We start from the raw sequence: 22,717 nt of genomic DNA, 5'->3' as shown, positions 1-22,717 counted from the left end.
GGTGCAGAGCAGGTTAGGCCAAAAGGTAACCACAAACACAAATGATGGTAGTTTTCCAACGACAGTGTGTTATCCTTCCTCACATACAAGATCGGTCATGTCAGCGTATGTGTGTTTTGCGTCGTCTCAGGTATGGCACGACCCAGTGTGTGGCCTTAATACTTTGTCAAACAAAGCTTCCATTGTGTATCACTAATGTCTTGCCTCATTTTCTTTCACTTGAAATCATGACATTGTTTTTATACGCCAGAACTTTTGATCTGAGTCCAAACGTGAACTCTAGATGTAGACTGACTGTTTCAGAGTTGCGTGAGTCACTTCGACATTAGTAAACCATTAGGGCCGTATAGGAATTATGGGACAACTGACTATTGCTCTTTTTACTGGACCTGTGGTGAAACATATTTCAATCTCTCTATATTTTCATTTTTAATGTCTTTCTCCTTTTTTCCGTTTACACTTAATCTAAGTTCATCTCTAGCTCTAGTTCATCACGGACACGCGGACACAAGTCTTGCAAAAATGAAGTCATGCATATTGTACATGTACATGTACATACACATGGAGATTTCTGACCTGCTTTGTCACGTCTTTCATGAGGGTTTCGGAGCTAAAAAATGGTTCTCTTAATGAGAGAGAGAAATAATGGGAGCGGTGATTTGAGAGAGACAGAGAGACATTAGCAACAATATGACCAAAACTGGAGGTAACCTTCCTACTTTTACTACAATGTGTGCAGATTCGTGAGAATATCTCTCACATCAGACTGAACAATTACCTCATTTATTCGGGGGTAGTTTAGAAACAGCAGGGATTTGAACTCGACATTCACCATCGATCACGGCTGAGGTTTTGTATGTGGCTTTACCCCTGCCTGTATCCCTGACGGAGGTGACCCCGTTTACACCCCGATACATATATCTTCACTGACACCTCACACATAGTTGACCTTTGCTCACCTCCTATTATTTATTGAAGGGCTGTATTCTACACTTTTGAAGCATGTGTCCCCCGACATCATCCTATATTATAAGTCATGGTTACTCATGCCAAGAAGAGTCGTGATTTAGTTAACATGACCATTTTAACCCTTTCCCTGACCTTAAGAATTAACCTGGCTTTGCTACTGTAGCTTAATCTCAACTCTCAACTCAACTTCATTTATATAGGGCTTTTTACAATTTTCATTGTTTGCAAAGCAGCTGTACATGAGATATATTGACCTAAAAGCAAATCAACTAAAGTTATAAACCTGTAAAAACAAGAAAAAGGTGAAAACACAGAAGACAGACATACCCACATACAAACGCTCCACACATAGACATAGACAAACAGACACATGGACGCACACGGACACACAGACAAGCACGCACACGCACCCCCCCCCCCCCACACACACACACTCGCATACACACAGACAGACAGACAAACACACAGACACGAACGCACAGTGAAGCACACATTTAAGATAAAGAAGAGCGAAACACAGGTGAAATATGAAACAGATAATAAATTCCTATATGCAATATTAATTATGTAAAACTTTAAATTTCTAATTCTAAAGCAGCCCCCCCAGCCAGGCAAATAGTGCAAAACAGTATGCAAATGGCGGTGAGGAAGCCAAAATTCCAATCGAGAAAAAAACCCTTAGGAGAATCCAGGCCCAACCAGGGGACTCCAGTTCCCCCCTGGCTGATGTCTTTAAGCATCTTCTTGTGTGGCAGACGTGCTTCAGGTTGAGCCTGTTCGCTCCATTTCAAAGATAAAATAGATTTACAGATTAGACGCTTCCAGCTTAACTGTTGTTTATAGACCTCCTCTCTGTTTCATTGAGAGCCGCTTGTGTGCTGTGTGTGCTGTAACCTCAGGTGTTGATAGTCGTATAGAATTATATTTGCTTCTAATTGAAATTTTTTTACTGATGTGAGTTACTTATTGAGATGTCCTGTGCATTCCAGCTTTTTTTCAGTCCTGTCGTGGTTTTGTTCACAGTGTCTGCAGTCCGAAACCTTCATTTTCATGCTTGCCATGACCTTGTCATCCAGTAGCACTGATATTCATATCTCCTCACTTCCCTACTCCAGCCTTTAACAGATCGGTCTTATCTCCTTTATTGGCGTAACCGCCGAAGGGCAGAGTTTCCTTCACTCCTCTCTCAAACATTAGCAGAGCGTTTCAAGAGCATATTTGAGAGGTCAGGGGAGAGGAGGGAAAATGAGTCGTCCTAATGAAGAAGTTTGATCTTTGAGGAGTTTAGGATGTTGAAAAGAGGTTTACGTGACAGTCGGGAAAAGAAACATCAGCTTAAACTTTAGGATGTGTCTTCATTGTTGTATGGTTTCAGTCAAGAGAAAAGAAAACCAGAGCAAACCAAATCAAATCATTTTTATCCTGCAAAAAAGCCCCTGTGTCTCCTCACGGTTTTTTGAAGGGCTCAACAATGTCTAAAAATATGCTCAAAGATACCAAAGTCAGTGAGATATTAAAATAAAATTTCTTCAAACATTTCTCATCATATTCTCTCTAAACCAATAGATCAGACCTTTGTTGTGCACATTAATTTTGTAGTTCTGCATTTTTATTTTATTACAACAATTGTGTTGTCATCCATTTTTATTACTCTTAAAAGGAGGTGAGACAATAACATTAACATGGATGCAGAATTCCAAGTACTTTGAGGGAATGCTGCATCAATGAACCCTTTTAATAATTTTTGTAATTATTATAATTATAAATCACAGCTTTCTGTAGATCATTGTTGAAGTTCATGTCCCACTATCTAATGAATCTTCAGCTTTCTCTACTCTATGGCCAGAAAAAAGTCAGATCTCAATAATCGTCATTTCACCCTCAAACCCACATGTCTGTGCCGGGAGAATATGAGCTCATGGGGGCTGTGACGGTGGTTTCTGATAGAAATGTGGCAGGTTTCAGAAATGCCCCCTGATTCTTGTTGGGACTTGTCTCTTCATACAATCCAGAAAGAAACCCACCTCTACCTCTCCAAGGTCTCCGTTGAGTTTAAGAGATGGAACAAAAGGCAGTCCTGAATCTTTAGTACACCGTGACCTGACTTATCTGAGGCCAGCGTGCAAGATAGCTCTTCCTTAGGAGACATGCCAGCATGCCAGGTTTTGAAACCTGCTTCCTAATTCTACTGATTAACTATCAGTGACAAACAAGAGCAAGACCAGTGCTGGATCTGAATGACCAGTCGGGGAGGGGGGAAACAAAATAAGTTGATCAGAATCTTGCCCTGACTTCTGTTTAGGTTTAAAGTGATTGGTCACCCCAAAATGAAAATTCTTTCATCATTTATTCATCCTCGTATCATTCCAAACAAGAATGACTTTCTTTCTTCTGCAGAAAACAAAAGAAGATATTGACTTCCATTGTATGAACATAAAATTCAAAATATCTTCTTTTGTGCTTCACAGAAGAAAACCATACAGGTTCTAACCACATGAAAGTGCTCTAAACAAAGTTAACCTCAACCATATCAGATCACCATGTCAACTGTAAAACATCTGCATGACCATCTTCAGACCATAGTATTTCCGGATTTTCCTGTGAGCTGGTTTTGTGTTTGCATGAATTGGGCAGAATTCTCTTTAGACTTTTTATTGTGAGGTTACTTGCATTGAATTTCATCAGAAATTTTCCAAAGTGTTTTCTCTCACAGCAACTCTTAGTCATTGGAACGAATTGACATTATGAAGACTGGCTATTAATAGGATAATGCTAATGCATTCGGGCCGCACACAAGCATTTCTTTCTAAACTTTGGGCACATTGTCATAGAGCTCTGTCATGTTTCTGCCTCATCATGTCATGTCTTTCTTGGTCTTGGGGCACAATCATAACAGGATCCCTTGTTTCATGTGGAGGGAGACAGTTTTGGATCTTTTTTAATCGCCATACTCTCTCTCCAGGTCTCGTCTCTGTTTCCACCCTTTCTTCTCGTTACTGCTTGTTAATTAGTTCATGCCCCCCACCTGTCCCTGTTTGATTTTGACCCCTTTAAATAGTCCTCATGTTTTATTGTCTTTTGTCTGTCATTCTGTCAGGGATTGCGGGGTGGAGAACCCAAATGCAGGCAGGCGATGTAGGGGTTAAAGAAGATTTAATATTCAAACAAGGAACAAAACACAAAACAAAGACCCACGATGGGGTAAATGAAGAAAACAGGATGACAACTTGAACACGACAAAACATAGACTGACTAAAACTGGACTAAACTGGGAAACACTAGATATAAACTATAACTAAACACTTACTAGGACTTAATTGACTCAAGAGTCGGGGGCAGCACGAAATTTGACTAAGGCAACCACCTACAATTTCTCTATGCAGGAAAATTCCTGGCTCTGAATCACAGGCTAGGAATATCAGCAAGACAAGGGTTCAGGCATACATTACACAATGACTGACAAAAGATAGCGAAACATGAGGACTATTTAAAGGAGTCTAAATGAAACAGGGACAGGTGTGGGGCATGAACTAATTAACAAGCAGTAACGAGACGAAAGGGCGAGAACAGAGACGAGACCTGGAGAGAGAGTATGGCGATGAAAAAGATCGAAAACTCTCCCTCTCCACAGGAAACAAGAGATCCTGTTATGATTCTGCCCCAAGAGCAAGAAAGACATGACATGATGAGGCAGAATCATGACAGAGTCATGAGGTTCAGTCTGAGGTTTAGAACCTGATACCTCTCGTATTAACTTCTCTCTGATGAATAAGTGTGAATCCAGACTCAGTTGACCTGTTTTAGAAATTGCAGATGACAGTTACCAACACTTCACTAAATGCTCTCCTTTTGTTCTCTCTTTTCCTCCCTGGTGATAGATGATTGTGTTTTTTGGAATTTTAAGCACAGGCTTCTGAAAAGATGGGAAGGGATGGAGTGAACCAAGAGCCGGTCTTGTTAATGAGAGAGTAAATGTTTGTTTTTGCCAGGTCAACAAGAGCTGTCGTTGGAGTCTTTCATCCATTCAATGGCTCATTGATTAGGTTGGGCCCGAGAGGGGAGGGGAGCTGTGTTTGTTGCGGATAAGGGGGTCACTTTGGTTAAGGGGGGAAATAGAGGAATATAAATACCTTCACCCCTCCTTTTGCCTCGAAGGGATGAGTTTTCACTAGCTTTTCCCCTCCTTAAGGCCCCGCTTTTAATCAATGTCCAGAGAAGCTTGGCAGGCGAGAAAATAGAGAATAAGATGTCATAAAAGTCATGCACAGCAAAGTGGTTTCAGGGACCATTACAGCTAATAGAAGTCATCGTAGTTTGTGTTCATGAGCTTTGAACCTCGCATACAAGATCAGTCAATGCTTATTGGTTGGGTTATTGGTTGTTAATCAGCAAATCTATAAAAAATCTCAGACAGCACACATGGCACATGGTTCAGATGGTTTTTGTGCATAGAATAGTGTTTCTAGCACTCAGTTTGCCAATTGAACAATCTAAAGTGGATGCCGTTGTTGCGTTGAGCCACACTGCCCTTCTTAAGTGGATTTATAAACTTTGCCCCCAAGCACGAGAACCCGGGAGGGGAAAGACAGCGATAAATCCATCCCTCTCTCCATCTGAGATAAAAAGGCAAGATAAACAAACCAAAAAATACCTCAATGTGAGAAGCCATAAAAGGCTGAATGTGAGAGGAGGGATCCAAATACAGATGACGTGAGACAACTATTCCTGAATTTGACTTGGGGGGACATTCCTGTAAAAGCCCATCATCCCTCAAACACTGGTTTCACACATGGACTTCTTATTTAGTGTTCACAACAAAGTCAACTAAGTATATGCATGAACTAAAGTGTAGAGTAGGAATATGTTCCCATGAGATTAAAATGGAGAGCAAATGAAAACGAAGTGTTACCCACACAATAAAATTAGAAGGATCTGCATGGTTGGAATGGATCTTCCTCCCATATCGTTTGAGTGGTCAGTCCCTGCTTCTCTTTGATGTGGGTGCAGATTGAAAGGTCACACTCAAACTGACCAGATCAGAGTGGACCATGAAAACCATTATGGTGCTGAATGAGAGGACACCTGCCTTCAGCCTATCGACCTCTCAGTGAGTTCCCAGAGGAGTACAAAAGACTTTCCCACTGTGACTGGCAGGAGGGCTCAGCTCTTGTTTCCTGCTTCCTCTTTGAGGACTTTCAATGGAGATGGAGGTCCCTCAATGATTCAAGGCACTTAATGCTTGATCTCTGCTACACACAGAGCCCATACATCCACTTTCATTCAGACACTTCATTGAGCCAGGCAGTGGGAGAGAGACTTTAGAGGTGAAGTTCATGAGGAAATCACAGCTTGTCTTTTTCTTTTTAATCATGTGTAATTATTAGGAGTTGTAAACCCTGGGTTTAACCTTACACAAAACAATAAAGATGAGTGTTTTTGTCTTTATTTGAGGTATAATATCCAACAATTCTTAAATGAAGACACGTCTACTGAAGAAACAAAGTATTAAGATATTGTTTCTTGTTTTCTGGAAATTATATGAGACTTTTTATTAAAGTTTCTACTTTGTTCAAAAAAAATAATTCAAGTTAGTTCTTCTTTCTATTTTTCCAAATTCCAAAATATATATATATATATTTTATAAATCATATTTTTAAATTTTAAATTAAAGTTATTTATTTGTTTTTATAGCTTCTCAAGTTAAAGTAGATTTAATTGAATTAAGATTTAAGACTTTTTAGGTGTTAAGTAAGATAAAAAACTAAACAAGAAATTAATATTTTGCAATATTTTTGTTATACAGTATATGCAAAATGCACTGTGTGTCTATTATATCTAAACATGCTGTTCATAAGTTTATGGTCACTTCATTCTCTATTAATACTTTGTTCCACATTTTGCAGCAGTATTATGTTTTTGTCCACAAAACATTTGAGCACACATTCATATATTCAGATCTTGAGAAACATTGTAGTCAAGTGACCCTAAACATTTGAACAGAACTGTATATGCTTATTGAACACCACGTATACATACGCTAAAATATTTGAAACAGACAGGGAGTGGTTATTTTTCAGATATTTTAAATCTTTGTCCATGTATTAGATATTTTGTTCTCTAGAGGAAGCAAGGGTGATCATATTTTGGAAGCGTCCCAGAGTGAAACGGCTGGTTTTGTATCTGTTTCATGTCTCTCTCTCATCATCTTCGCTGTCTGGTTGGGTTCCTCTCAAAATCTCCCTCTTTATCGCTCATGTCGTTTTTACATACTTTCTCTGCTTTTCCTTTTCCACTTTTCTCTCATAACGTTTGGGACATTACTGAGAACATTGTTTTTGCTTTGTGATCTCCTTATATTAGACAAACTCAAACATTGTCTGAGAAAGGGTCTTCTGGGGAAGGTTACCTGTTTGTTGTGCTCAGGGGCCCAAAGTTCAAAACCTCACTTAAAAGTCTGAGGGCCTTGAGATGTCTCTTGGGTCCATTGTGTGTGTGTGTGTGGGTGTGTTCGAGCAGGTGGGAGAAACACAGATAAGACACTCCGGCAGGAATATTTAATTAGAGTCTGCATAGCATCTGGAACTGAGAAAACACCCACCAGTCTTTCCCAGACATTTGCAGGAGATGCCAAGAGCTGAACCAGAAGGTGCAACAGAGAACTACCAACAATTAACCACTTTACCTCCTCGTATGGGAAAGAAAAACACACGTATAGCACACTCCCTTCACCTTGTCATTCAAAAGCAACAGTAATTACAGCTGCCCGCTTTCTACTTAGTCAGGGAAACATATAGATACTAAACCAGCTGAAGCTGTGTGAACCAAACTCAGAAAAACATTTCTTTCATCATTTACTCACCCTCATGTCATTTCAAACACGTGTGACTTACTTTCTTCTGATGAAAACAAAAGAAGATATTTTGAAGAATGTCGTCATCGACCACCATTGACTATTCAATATAGGGACACAAAACCACATTTCTCAAAATATATTCTTTTGTGTTCCAGAGAAGGAAGAGTCATGTACAGGTTTTGAACGACACGAGAATGAATAAATGAATGAACAGCATTATGAATAGCATGAACGATCACTTTAGAAAATATTGTCTCGAAATTTGAATATGAGCAAAAATTTGACAAATGAGACAATTGACATACAGTAAGTGTATTTGAACTATAAAATGAAGTTAAGTCCCAGAAGAGTTTGATGAGAAGTTGAATTTATCATGGGAAAAGCATCTCTACTTGCAAGGAGACAAGTATAAGACTACAGGGGTCTGTTTCTTCAGAGATAAGTGTTAACTTAAACAAAAGTCTCTTTCTACTCTCTATTTTGTTTCAATTTTGATACCAAAAATATATCATGTTGAGGTTGATTTCGGTTAAGTCAGGCATTCTGGGAGTTTCAGTTCTCAGGTGCTTGTGTTTGGAATTCACGAATCTGGCCCCTCCAAATACCCTGCAGTCGGAAGACCCTCAGAGAGCCCATAATCAATGTTCCTGGAATGCTGAAATTATCCCGGACAGATAGTAGTGCTTTTGCAGGAGGGGAGGGTGACATTCCGGCATGCAGAGCAGGTGTGAACAGATGATCTTCGATCTTCCTCAAACACCTCAGGGCTTAAAACACATGTACACACATCTTTTGTGACAGCCGAGAACTGACGAGTGACACGTCTTATTTTCCATAGATTACAAAAGTGCCGAGGGATGAGGTAAAGCACACAAAATGCACAAAAGTGCGCTTGTCTGTGGACTTATCCCAGTTCACATACAAAACACACTAACACACGTGTTATTTAATATTTACACCTCTAGGCATGTTGATAGCTTGTGGTTTATTAGTTTAAACTCAGTATTTCGGGTCTGACTGTTAAGTTTGGCTCTCTGTGTGCATTTCTCTCAACTGTCTGTACTGTAGCTCTTAAGCTCCTGTTTTAAAAACATCACACAACTACATTGTCCTCTGACTGCATGGCGGAAAGTTATGCAGCCATTTCTGTGTCCTGTATGTTTTGTCAAGGTGCAGAATTCGGAGTGAAGATTACGAATGTTAGCTCTTGCTCAGTTTACAGTAGCCAGAGATTAACTGTGAATAACAGTTTTTAACAGCAAGGGGTCAAATAGGATGTTAGGGTACACAAATACTTTTGTCTTTCGACCTAACTCTCGTCTGCATTCCTTCTCCTTTGTTTTTCTTATCTTAACTCACTGTTTTGTCTTCTCATTGTGACATCTTTGCCTTGAAGCTGAAATGTGTAACAACAAACATTGTCTTTTCGTTCATGGCCATGGGCTAATATTCGAGTCTTGACTTGTTGTGCTGGAGTCCTTCATATCCAGAAGCTGTAATATTTAGAAGTGTTTGCTAAGGTAAACATCATAACTACTACTTAAATTTGAGAATGAGGATTCAAATCAAAGTCACTTTAAGGAGGTTTTTCAATATAAATTACTAGTCCGGGTCTGAGCCCTTGCTCTGCTCCGCGGCAGCGGCTACTGGTGTTATGGAGCGGCACTGCGTCGTGCACCGGTATAAATGACTAGTTTAAGTTTAACATTGATCATTTTTATCAGAATATTATTTTAAAAAAAGGATCTGAAACTTACTAATACTCAAAAAAACGACACAGCCGGACATCAACAGTATGCTATGCGCGCAGAAATCTGTGCGCCCTTAGGAAAATGAACAATGTTTTTTTTGTGGTACAGGTGTAGTAACCATGTTTTTTGGTGGATTGATTATTTAAGGCAAAAACATGGTTATAACCACGCGGTTGATCAACCACGCGCATACATAAGGTATGCATCTGACGCACGTTGCAGACGTGACACGTGGCGCTGTGCTTCTCGTCTGGTGGCCACCGCCGCTTCAAAGTTTCCATTCATAATGAGGTGTTTGTGAAGAAAGTCTTGACTTCAAAGCCAAGCATTAAATCCCGTTGTGTTCATGGTGTGTGCGACAGCCACGATTGCACAAGTTATAACAGATCATCTCATTTATTTATATATGCACGTTTTGTCGGAAAATAAACACAAACGAGTTTAAACGGTTCTCAATGTCAATTTCGAGGACAGAATGGCAAGTTTCGTACAGTTTTTTATAGCTAAGAAACTGAAGCTGTTAGACACTGAAACTAATTTAAATGGTTTTTGATGTCAACTTGCAGGAGAGCATTGCAAATCTTGGATAAAGTTTTGACAACAAAAAAAAACATAAAATTCAGTGGACGTTAATAAATGAAGATTATTAATTTAGATGAAAATGTCAAAAGCTTTCAAGAAAAAAGTGTCAAGTAATAGGAGGCCTGTGACCCAGTAGAGCTTTGAAGATAAACCCATGCTTTAAAGCACATTTTGTGAAGTTTTCTCTCTTTTATTGGTAACATGATTCTAATTTAGGTAAGGGCATAGGACTATACAAAAATACTTTATTCTTATCATAGCTTTGCACACTGCTGGCACCTAGAATGATTTTGATCAGTATCGTATTGTTCATATCAGAGGGCTCTCTCAACTTATATCTTACATTTTGCTTTTTGTAATATTGTTTATATCGTTAATGGAATTATATCATATCGACCAAAATATATCTCAATATAAATTTTGGCCATATCGTCCAGCCCTACAAGACCAAGTCCTTATCTACTTTATATGCTCAAAGTTTCCCAACAGTCACTACAGATCCCCCCGCCAAAGAATCTTTATCAGTTGATAAATGTCTTTTTTTACTTGAAGGCGAGACTTTAACCGTTTGTATTGATCTATGCAATTTACCCCATTCGTAGTAATAGGACTGCAGCATCTTGTTAAAATCTATTATCCTTGTTTAACTAAGCATTTCTTTCAAACTTTATTTGTTGTGCTGGGATTATGAATGATGACAAATCGAGGGGCTATGTGGTAATATTCTTGTAGTTGATCAGATGTTTGGTAAACTAGGCGAGAAAAAAATGTTCAAATGAAGGGGGACCTGAAACTATTTTTCAATAAATCAGTTTTTATGAAAGTTGTGAAGTATAGAATCAGAAACGAGTCATGAAATACACAATTTTGTACTTAAAAATCGTTAAAAAATGTTTACACTCACTTGAGGTTGTTTTTGTGTTAATGCAAAGAATGGTCATCAGAACACTGAAATCTTTACAGGTTTGGAACAACTAGAGGGTGAGTAAACCATGACAGATTTCATTTTTGGGTGGAGTATCCCTTTAAATCCATGTGATTAATCGTCTGTTTCAGTGAATAATGTCTTTCCAGATCCTAGGTCTTTGTTGGTCTGTTGGTTACTACTGTAGGTTACTAATAGCACTGTCAATTGTTCAAACAACTTAATGGAAAAGCAATTATATCACTTATGTTTTTTTTGCAAACTTTGAAAAGATTGGAAACTCAACTATGGACCCACCCTGTTAACCACATCTCATCTCACAACCTGGCAACCACTTACATTAGGGCATTGAGAATTACTGACCGATCCTATTTTTTAAACACTTGCGTGCATAAATTGTAAAAACATAAGTCAGGATGTTTTTTGTGTGTTTTTATTGCTCCTAGGCATGAAAAACAATATTTAAATTTTTTCAAACTCTTTTTTTCAGTTTTTCAGTTTCCACATCTAAGGATGGATAGGTTGATGCACTAGTGTCCCTTGTAGTGATTGACATCCAACTATGCCTTTAAAACCCATGCATATGCAAAGCTTTTAAAATAGTTGTCCTCTGTAGTAATCTCAATAAAAAGTGTCACAAGAAGTTTTCCTTAGTGGACTGTGCAGAAAAGGCATTCAGCAATTGGCATGGAGACTTTGGTTTTGGTGTATCAATGTTGTCGTTTACATGGTTTGAGAAGATACTCTTTTGTATCTGTATGACAGTAAATTAACGGTTGTAAACATGGCTCCACAGAATGCATCTGTCTCTTGTGGTCAACAGTTGTCTTTTGGCTCTGAACTCTGGTGCCTGTGGCATGAACCATCACAGGTTTCACAGGTTTCTCCCACCCATGTACAAGCCACTGACTCGTTGTTCATTCCCGCATACTGTACATATGCAAAGACTGATGGATTTAAGACATGTGTTTGGATTTTGGGTGTGAATGGACTTTTGCAGCTGTTATGGCGTCCCTCCTTTCCGCAACAATCCATCCTCCTTTCGTATTCCTCATAAGGAGACCATTATTCCCGAATCTGTCCGGCGTTTAGGAGTCGGAACACAGAGGTGATGGAACGTCTGCGGAGGATCAAATCCCACCATTCCCAGAATCCCTGCAGAGAAAACTGGTGCCTTGGCACAGCCGGCAGATCGCATGAAGATAGAAAGAGGTTGATCCGTAGGAATCAGTTGTTGGCAACCAAACAACATTGGCCCCCATTGACTTCCATTGAATAATCATTTTAAATTCTGTGTGAACTATCCCTTTAAATTATTCGACAAATGGATTCATGCTTCATAATGGCTTAATGCATGACATTTCTGTATCACACACATGAGATGTGCTTTAACAGATGGGTCAGCTACTGTAAACATTAGGAAAACGGTCACCATATGTTTCAAACACTTATAAGCAGGTGTTGATGAACTCACATTGATGTCACAGATGATTCACTGATGCATAGCACACAGTGATGAATAGCTTCCGTCTCTTGTGTTTGTGTGGAAAATGGTCCATTGACAGCCATGGCAAACAATATGACATTATTGATGAAGTCACAGCAAATGTACATATTGACAATTAAGTATTCCTTTAATTTAAAACAATTAATATACAATAAAATAGTAACATAAATTGAATATAAACTAAACTGTTTTGTGTATCCAAACACAGACAGGAATTTCACTTTTGGCCACACGTGTGCATCCATCTATAGTTACTGTCCTTCCAAAACCTCTGATGTCCAAATTCGCTGTTTTTAAGGAAAAGATGAAACACTGTATAGTGTTGTCAAAGTTGACAAGCACTTTACAATACTTTTTATTGGTTAGATATTTGCAAAAACAAGTGACAAAGGGTGACTAATAATAATAATTTATGGCAATTTTTTTTTATTGTAATAAATTAAATATGGAAATCTACGAGGTTTAAGAAGGACAGCAGGGATATTAAGAGCCATAGAAGAATTCTGGAAATAGGAATGACAATTATTTTGTATAGTAATATACTTTGATGTATACAGTACTTGCAATCGTACACACCAGCTCTTCTGTCACTCTGTCAGGCGTGTTCAGTCATGCACAGATAACCTAAACCTCATGAACCTGCATTCATACTGCGGCAGGTTTCTATAGCACAAGAACATTTTTAGGGGAGAGAATAGAAACGTTTTGCACTGTCCTGATCCGTTTGAACAAATGTGTCCTTAAGGCCCATGACACTTTACTTAAAGGGATACTTCACCTAAAACGAAAATTCTGTGATCTTTAACTCTCCTTCGAGTTGTTTCAAATCTGTGTAAATGTCTTTGTTCTGATGAACACAGCGAAAAATATTTGGAATAATGCTTATAACCAGACAGATTTTGCCCACCCATTGAGTTCCATAGTAGGAAAAATGAGTTTCTAAATCTGTCCACTTATAAGCATTCTTCCAAATATATTTCTCTGTGTTTATCAGAACAAAGACATTTATACAGATTTAGAACAACTCCAAGGTGAGTAAATGATGACAGAATTTTATTTTAGGTGAAGGATCCCTTTTAAGACCTGTTTACCCCAAAATGGAAACCCCAAAATTCTGTCATCATTTATTCATCCTCTTGTCATTTCAACCCTGTATGAGATTCTTTCTAGTGCAGAACACAAAGAAGATATTTTGAAGAAAGTTGGTAACCAAATTGCGCTGGCACCCATTCACTTTTATTGTATGGACACAAAAGTGCAGGTAAGTCGGTAACATTCTTCCAAATATCTTCTTTTGTTTTTCTGAAGAACAAAGTCATGCAGGTTTGTAATGACAAGAAGGTAAGTAAATGATGACAGAATTTTTTATTTTTGACAGAATAATGTTAAACACTTTTAGTAGTATGAACACAACTCTTTTTCGGTCGCCTTGCTTTCCATGTCCTTTTGACCTGTTGCTTTGTTGACCAAGGTGTTGACTGTTCCTCCAGGTGCTTAATGATTGGCCAAACACTCCCAGTTCCTAAACCTGTGTCCCCTGGCTATGCTTTTTCATTCTTATCACTATGGCAACACAAGGAATGTTGAAAGCATTCAATGGAGGAATTTGTGTAATCATTAAGCCCAAGGGAGTCTCGACATAACTGGACCTTTATTGTATAATTTAAACACACTTCCCTCACGCCAAAGCAAATAAGTTACAATGCATGCTTAAAGGGATAGTTCACCCAAAAATTGGGGAAAATACTGTCATCATTTACTACCATAGTAAGACAAAATACAATGGTCGTCAAAAGTGCCCCAGAACTATTTGAAGTACTACATTCTTCAAAATGTTTTCATTTGTGTTCAACATAACAAAAAAAAGATAAAGTAATTTTTCCTACTATGGGAGTCAAAAGGGGTCGAGATCTGTTTGGTTATAAACATTCTTCCTAATATATTTCCCTACGTTCATCAGAACAAAGAAATGTATGCACATTTGGAACAAATCGAACAGAAAAACAGAATTTTTATCTTTGGATGAACTATCCCTTTAAAGAGACTCAAACAATAAATAAATTAAGAAAAAACCTTGGGAGAAAAAAGTCTCAGCCGGGAGGGCCAGGTCTCCTGTGACATGTCACAGCTGCACTCAGTGACTTTGATTAAAAGTTATTGAGTAAATGTTTCTGAAGAATATGGAGTGCTTATTAGTTTTGTTTTTGGAAATGTATCATGAAGTTTTATCAATGAAGTTCATGTTCACACACACACCAGTGTGGTCATCACCTATCTGACAGACAGAAGAAAGAATCAGATCTCCAGATCAAAGCGTCTACCTTACCCCCTCAACCGCACCCCTCAAATATTTCCACAGATGTGTTTTTGTTCTGCGGAGCTGTGAAGTGGCCTGCGTTGACAAAAGCCCCAGACATCGCTGAAGAGCTTCTTTGTACTAAAGGGTCTTTGGGATTGCATTGCATTGAGGGGTTGGGGAAAAGTTAGTACAGGGGATTGTGTGTGTGTATGTGTTTGTGTGTGTGCGTGTGTGGCTGGTGGGTTTAGGGGGAATAAAATGCTGTCAGAATTTAGAGGTTTAGAGAGGAAATAGATTAACATTAAGCCTTCAGATTTCTTGAGGAAGACACACTTCCAGAGGGATTACAAGAAGAATGCTCAATATATAATTCCTTTTTGCTTTGTTTGTCATAACAACTGATGAGAAAGGCATATTCAATGACATTTTGCCCTCCCCCAAAGGGGAAAAAATATACTAATAATAATTCATAAACACATTCTTAATAATAATAATATAAACAACAAATTAACGAATAAATAAGTAAAAACAATAGTAACAAAATGTATACATGTTAAGGATTTATACAAGCCACCACATCTTTATATTTCTCACAATATTAAAGATACAGAACATTGAAGATGATGTATTTCAGATTTATACACTTTTCTCGATCAAGGCAAGAAACGAGCCCCCTATTTTTATATATACATTAAAGCGTACTGAAACAATAAATATCACATGTTCGTCGCTAGCCATGAGTTGAATCCTCAATATTTTAACGGGACACTTTATTATACTGTAGATCACTCTTATTTTCATAGGTGCTGATGTTTATCACAGATTAATAACCCCAGTGCTGGAAAATTGAATTTTGTTTCATGGCTACAGTGAACAGAAGTTCCCGTGAGAATGTAAGCATGGTGTTTTGAGAGAAACTGAGATAGTATGATGAGGATCAAAAATCTGAGTGTGCAAACTACTACAGTGAAGAAAAAAGCTTAATCTTGAGCAGATAAGTTAGGGAATGAATGGAGAATATACAGGGAGATGTGTTTAAACAAATAATTAATATAATAGATATACATCTTTTATTGTATTAATAACATATTCACTATAAAAATATTTCATATGTCTTCTGTGATGGAACTTTTCCATTTTTTGAAATAAAGATTTAGGTTCAAGTTCATTATTTGAAGATTCGGGTTTAATATTTCTTTTGATCATTGATGTAAGGTAAAAAAAGAAGAATGACAGTTTACTCCTGACAATTTTTGTCTAGTTTTCCATAAAAAAGATCTAAACATCTTTAAATATGATTTATTCTCTCAAAGAACAAAAGCATTTTTGTCTTGATTTCAGAGACATTTTACACAGATTTATTGAATTTTATGAAGGTTGTACTTTTGAAGTGAAACACCAATACAAAAAAGTCTTAATAAAAGTCTAACATTCTAAAATAAAACTTGGCTTAAAATTGTAACATTTTTCTTACAAACATTAACAAAATAGCAAACAATTCAAAAACAAATTCATTCATTGTTTAAAAAAATTAAGAAGAAACATTATCTGCCAAATCACCCAGGAAATGACAAACATGGATGAAGTTATTTTGATGTCATGTGACAAGAAAACCATCAGACAGGAAGTGACTCCTGAGTGTCCTGTAGGCCTCAATTTAAGGTAAACTAGCAGATAGTTTTGGATAGTTATGGTTGTCAGTCGGTGTAAACCCAAGAAAAACTTTTGTAGAACAAAGATGTGGGTGATTATTTTCTAGTCATGATGTCACAGTTTTTCTTTTTCTCAGTCCTGCAACACAGTGAGTGTGTTGTGGTGGAGTCAAGCAGATGGAGTGAAAACAAACCAAATGAATAAATCCGATTAGTGTGTTTGATCAAGTCGCTGTGGGAGAACATCTGTCAACCCTACTGACCAAATAAATTCATCAATCAGTAAAAACAACATACCTTTGACGTTATATTAACTCAGAATCACAGTGGGTTTATAAATGCAGGGCTGCTTTCATTAAACAGCCTGGGAATGAATCTGATGATGAGTTCATATGTAATGAATTCATGTGAAGAGAAAGTTTTAGTTGCTAAGCGCCAAAAGGCTGTTAAGAAGTGCGTCATAAAGGTTGAGTTTTAATCATTTTGTCCTCTTCTTGAGACTGAATTTGATTATGCTAGGGGATATTTGATGGTGTGATTAAATGTTAAACTAAATTTCTCTCCGTTTTGTATTTCCAGCTCTATCATGTTGCGTATGTGCTCATTAAGTTCGCCAACTCCCCGCGTCCTGATCTGTGGGTTCTAGAACGCTCCGTTGACTTTGGGAAAACATACCAGCCATGGAAGTTCTTCTCCTGTAAGTATAACCAACACGAGCATCAAGTTTGTTTGCTGCGATATTCTTATTAAACTACTGAAACAAGGTCTCAGCTAAATTTCACAAACATTCTGTGCCCCTCTGTTGTGAGAAAATGCATTATGGGAATGAAAGTGTGGGTAAGTTGAGAAGGTCAGATTTTGGACAATTCTGCCTGTTCTCTGGCTTCCCTTTTTCTGTGTGTTGTTTTGTCAAAGCCATCAGTACCGTAGGTGGCAACACAGTCCCGGTCACATTGGAGAGGAAAAAAAACACAATAAATACACAGACTCCTTGGCTGACATTTTAAAGCCTTCAGCATGAAACAAAATATTCATTTGTTTTGCTAAACCACAGCCCATTAGCCCACAAGTGCCTCTGTAACAAAGACGCGTTTCTTTACAATGCTAATTTCTGTTTTTGTATGTTTTAATTGTAATGTTCTTGTTGTTGTAATGTTCATCTCAGCAAAGCTTTTTATAGACAACTTGATTGTGAAAATATGTAATTTTTCAGACAATTGAGAATTCAATATCAGTATTTCACACACAGCAAAATGGTGTTAGTCTCTCAGCTGGAATGTTAGATATAAATGTAAACGTGAAGTAAAATCCATCATAATATTTAACTTCTTGTCATCTTTCCTCTCGCTGTCACATTCCTTCCAACATTTATTTAATGCTATATGGCCATAGTCCCAGATTTTATATCTCAGCTAATTTGTTCATTGTGTCTTGCTTTAGCGTCTAAGAGAGACTGTATCGAGCGGTTTGGTCAGAGGACCATCGAGCGTATCAACCATGACGATGACATCATCTGCACCACAGAATACTCGCGTATAGTTCCTCTGGAGAACGGAGAGGTACACACACCCACACACACACAAGCTCCTACATTAAGATATGACTTTGGGAGATATTTTCTGTCATCACTTGTATGGTCATCTCTCACATTTTTCAGATCGTAGTGTCTCTCGTAAACGGGCGGCCAGGTGCCATGAACTTCTCTTACTCTCCTGTCCTGAGGGAGTTCACCAAGGCCACCAACATCCGTCTGCGGTTTCTCCGGACCAACACGCTGCTGGGTCACCTGATGGGCAAAGCTCTGAGGGACCCCACGGTCACACGAAGAGTAAGATAGTCTTTCATTAAATGTTTTTCTTTTAGAGGTATGACACCCACCATCAGTTTTATTGAGCTCTTTTAAGTCAGCAGCCTGTTGTTCTGACTTTATCATTCTCTGTGTGTTTGTTTTGTAGTATTATTACAGTATTAAAGACATCAGCATTGGAGGAAGATGTGTGTGTAATGGACACGCCGAGGCGTGTAACGCACAAGACCCCAATGACCCGTACAAGTAAGTGACACAGGAACACTTCGTCAGTCACACAGATTTTGTCCTGTTCTGTTTCATATTAGAAGTACCTCTCGATCTGTTTACGGTAATGTGTTTCTGTGCTCAATGCCAATATTAGGACAAAATTGCGATGAGACTTTACCTCATGTAAACATTTACATTTATGCATTTGGCACATGCTTTTATCCAAAGCGACTTTCATTGCATTATACTATACATTTGTTTCTAATAATGCTTCATCGCTGGGATCGAACCCATGACCTTGCCTCTGCTAGCACCATGCTCTAACCACTGAGCTACAGGAAAGCTGTCATTCAATCTAAACGCAATAATTGGATCTAAATAATCGCAGTAAGCATAATCGAAGTAAGATATGTGGCGTACGCCGGCATCTTACGTGAAAACTGATGGTAAACATGACAGTCTGAAGTTTATCAACACAAGTCGCTGTCAGCAGTCTCTGATCCTTTTCTTTATACAGAAACAGCGCGAACGCGATGACAGCGTTCATAGGGGCCTATTAAATAAGTAAAAAAATCCCAAATTCCTTTTTTTCTATTTTTATTTATCTGGATTCTGTGTTCTCTGTTTTTTGGAATACAATAGTAATATATTTGCCCACATATTCACTTATAGACTGTGTTCAAAAACCCACAGTAGATACTTTGTATACCATTCAGGGAAAAAATCTTTTAAAATGGGGTATAATGTACAACTACGCTATAAACCAGTATCTTACCAGTACATTTTTTTCTTTTCTTTTCTGGTTTTAGGTCTACATACATTTAATTTGCATTTTTAATCAAGTTTTAAGTTTTTCTTGTTTTCCAGCACAAATATCTTAACATTTTTCTTTTACTTTCAAGTAAATGTATCTTAATTTGGAAAATTGATAATATTTGGCTGGAAAATTAAAAAATACTATGTAAGATATACATTGTTTGTTGCATTTGGAAATGTTTCACTTACATGTCGACATGTCATCATCGGTGCATGATTACAGTGTCTGTCTCAAAGGAAATGCTGGATGAGGGTTAGATTTAAAGACAAGGTTGGAGGAAAGGAATGAGCTCATTATAAAAACAATAGAAGTCAATGGAAAATGACCCTCGGCATGATAGAAAAGGTATGTGCTTGTCAGAAATGAAAACTTCAGTAACTGTTCATATTGGTATTTCGTTTGCCTGGAGGGACTCTGTGCTTGTCAGCTTAAACAGATACAAGACTGAAGCGCTGCAGGTGTCTGCACTTGCCAGTTTTACCCCAGAATATCAGATGGATTTAAGAACTAAGATTTCATAAGAGCTGATACGTAATCCATCGTTATAGAAAACTAATCTAGCAGGCAATACTGGATGACTGGTTGTTTTCAGTGAGATTACTTGACTCTTTTGTAGACGCGTGTCTCATAACAGTGAGTGATGGTGGCTGGAGTGGGACAATCTTTAGGTCGGAAGTCTTGCAGGTGTCTGGATGTACAAGCTCAATTATTGCTGTGTACACCATTTGGATAGACAACAAACTGTTAAAGGGATAGTTCACCCAAAAGTGACAATTCTGTCATTTTTTTATTATTCTGATGTCATTCCAAAACTTTCATTTTTTAACACATGTGAAGATATTTTATAGAACGTTGGTAACCAAAGAACATTGAACCCAATTGACTTCCATTGTAGGGACACCAAACCACTGAGACATTTCTCAAAATATCTTCTTTTGTGTTCCAGAGAAGAAAGAGGTCGGATACAGGTTTAGACTGTAAAAATCTTGTAAAGATTATTCTAAGCTTGAAAAGATGAAAGAGTTTTTCATTTGGCAGTTAATATAATCATGTTCCACAAAAATGGTTATGAAGTTAAAATGTAGCTAAATCTTGCAAAATTGAAGCAACGCCATTTTGAATGTGTGGCATTGTTTGTCAGAGCTCTGGACGTATAGCAGATTGTGCTGTTTATTTTACAAAGGTTAATTTATCACTCCAGTAGTTTTTAAAAGATTGTCGTGACTCATCCGCCAGTCGTCCTTTTTTCGCCCCTGCTGATGAACGGTCTATTACAGTATTACGTCATGCTATAGAGTCCTGTAGCATTCCAACACGGTCTCATCAATCTACTGTATTTATAAATAACACGAGTTTCAGCTTTCTGATTACGTGTAAACCAAAACCAAATATTTTAATATTCCAATTTCTCATAGGATATATTGTGGTGTCATTTTGCCATCAGGATGTGTAGGGTGTGATTATTGTTTCAATTGGACATCATATTTTGTGCATGTTTATTATTTTGTTCGCGCAATTTAGACCGTTTGAGCTCATAAATTCTCAAATTCTTATTAAAAACTCTTCTATATTTCGTGTGTCCCTCTTCAAGCTTTTATTTCTCTAAACAACTGTTAAGACTTTGTAAGTTGGTTTGAATGAAAGCGTCGGCTATCAATGTGAGTAACTACTAGTCACAAATCAAAATCAAGTTTGTGGATTTTTTCTAAAGCATTTCATCCTGCTTAAAAATGTAAAAACAGCCAGGTTTTTAGTATTAAATGTTCAACACAGAAAGGCAATGAGTTACATTAAGAAATTTCTACATTAAGACATTTCTAGAAATTTCATTATTTCTATATGAATTTATAAATTCTTAAACGAAAATGAATAAAAATGTTTTAGGTTTGTTTAGTGAACATTTACGGTGCCTACAAAACAATGACACGCGGTGTCCAAAACATATTAATTTGTGTAACTGTAACTCTCCAAAATCGATGCAATATAAAAATCATAAAAATATAAACGAAACGAAATGTCTTAGCTTTACCATAAGACTATAGCTACGGTAAGACCTGGGCCGCCATGTGCTTGTGCTGCGTACGCTAGGAGAACCAAATCAATATAAGACCAGAAAGAAGTAACTGGTCTGACTGCACAAACTCTCCATGATGGTGTGATCGTTGCTCAAATGCATGTGTATTTGCTGGTGACATTGAAAATTGGTTGCCAGCTAAAAGTTCCCAAACTTGTGAAGTTGCATTCATTTATTTCATATTCGTATTCCTGACCCCATTTTGAATGACAATAAATGGAGTTGAAGTGTCGATTCCATCAACTCCAAAAGTGGGAGTCGAGAATCGAAATCGACTCCAAAAAACCCGTAATTGAACACATCTACCAAAAGCGTCTCCCTATGTTGGCAGGCAAACGACCGAAAGCAACTGAAGGATTGGTATTTCATACGCACGCAAAATTGGGCTTTGGTGTATGTATTACACGGAATCGGAAAGCGTAAACTCATGGTGTTACGCAGATCGAGGAGATTAGCATTCTGTATGAACGCACAGGAATATGTACCGCCTGGAAGGTGTCAAATCTGTCAGTCTGTAAAAAACCTTGAATGTGTGGGACATATTCAGACGCTTAATAGAGATCGTACCAACTATATACATATGCTAGTATTGCGTTTGAAGAGAAGGGGAATTTAACCTTCATTGATCTCTCATAAATCTGCTGTTCCTTGTGATTTCCTGTATAAGATTGGTGAATGTCCACATGTGCGTGTAACAGATATTGTGGAGATTTAAAGATCTAAATGAAATCTAGATGCTTTGAACCTAGATGTTTTCTTCCGAGACGTTGCACCTGTATTTTCAAAGCAGATACTGTACTAACATGCAACTTGTTGTAGAAGATTTAAAGGGATAGTTCATCCAAAATGTGTTCATTTTTTTTGACCCACATGTCATTCGAACCTCTAAATTGCTCTTTCTTCTCTGGAACACAAAAGAAGATATTTTGAGAAATGTCAATGAGTCCAATGTTTTTTGTTACCAGAATTCCTCAAAATATCTTCTTTTGTGTTCTGCAGAAGAAAGAAAAAATACATGTTTTGAAAACACTAGGATGCATAAATGATGACAGAATTTTCATTTTTGGGTGAATGATTTAATGAGTCATATGCTTGAGGTCAAATGTCAATCACCAAAGCGTGCCTTCCTAAACCTCCCAAAGACACCTGATTGCCTCACGGGTACAGAGAGTTAAACCGAGGTCAACATGTGCTTGATTTACAGGGAAATTCAGGCAGAGATGTATCTTCTGTATAAGTTTAACCTGAAGCTAAAACCACGTGGAAAAAGC

The 22,717-nt window shown here is 37.7% G+C and overlaps 1 protein-coding gene across 3 annotated transcripts in view; it reads left to right on the top strand.

Moving 5' to 3' along the window:
* lama5 (laminin, alpha 5) overlaps positions 1 to 22,717 on the top strand; it is a 67,335-nt gene that overhangs the window by 5,211 nt on the left and 39,407 nt on the right. For all 3 annotated transcript variants that reach the window (XM_056732195.1, XM_056732196.1, XM_056732194.1), the window contains exons 3-6: positions 17,118 to 17,235; positions 17,979 to 18,097; positions 18,196 to 18,366; positions 18,494 to 18,591. In XM_056732195.1, the coding sequence (XP_056588173.1) occupies positions 17,118 to 17,235; positions 17,979 to 18,097; positions 18,196 to 18,366; positions 18,494 to 18,591 (506 nt within the window). The remainder of the gene's footprint in view (positions 1 to 17,117; positions 17,236 to 17,978; positions 18,098 to 18,195; positions 18,367 to 18,493; positions 18,592 to 22,717) is intronic.

This window comes from Triplophysa dalaica, chromosome 20, assembly GCF_015846415.1.
Source record: "Triplophysa dalaica isolate WHDGS20190420 chromosome 20, ASM1584641v1, whole genome shotgun sequence".
Taxonomy (NCBI): domain Eukaryota; kingdom Metazoa; phylum Chordata; class Actinopteri; order Cypriniformes; family Nemacheilidae; genus Triplophysa; species Triplophysa dalaica.
The sequence above is the reverse complement of the archived record's forward strand: the minus strand, read 5'-3'. Positions and strand labels throughout refer to the sequence as shown.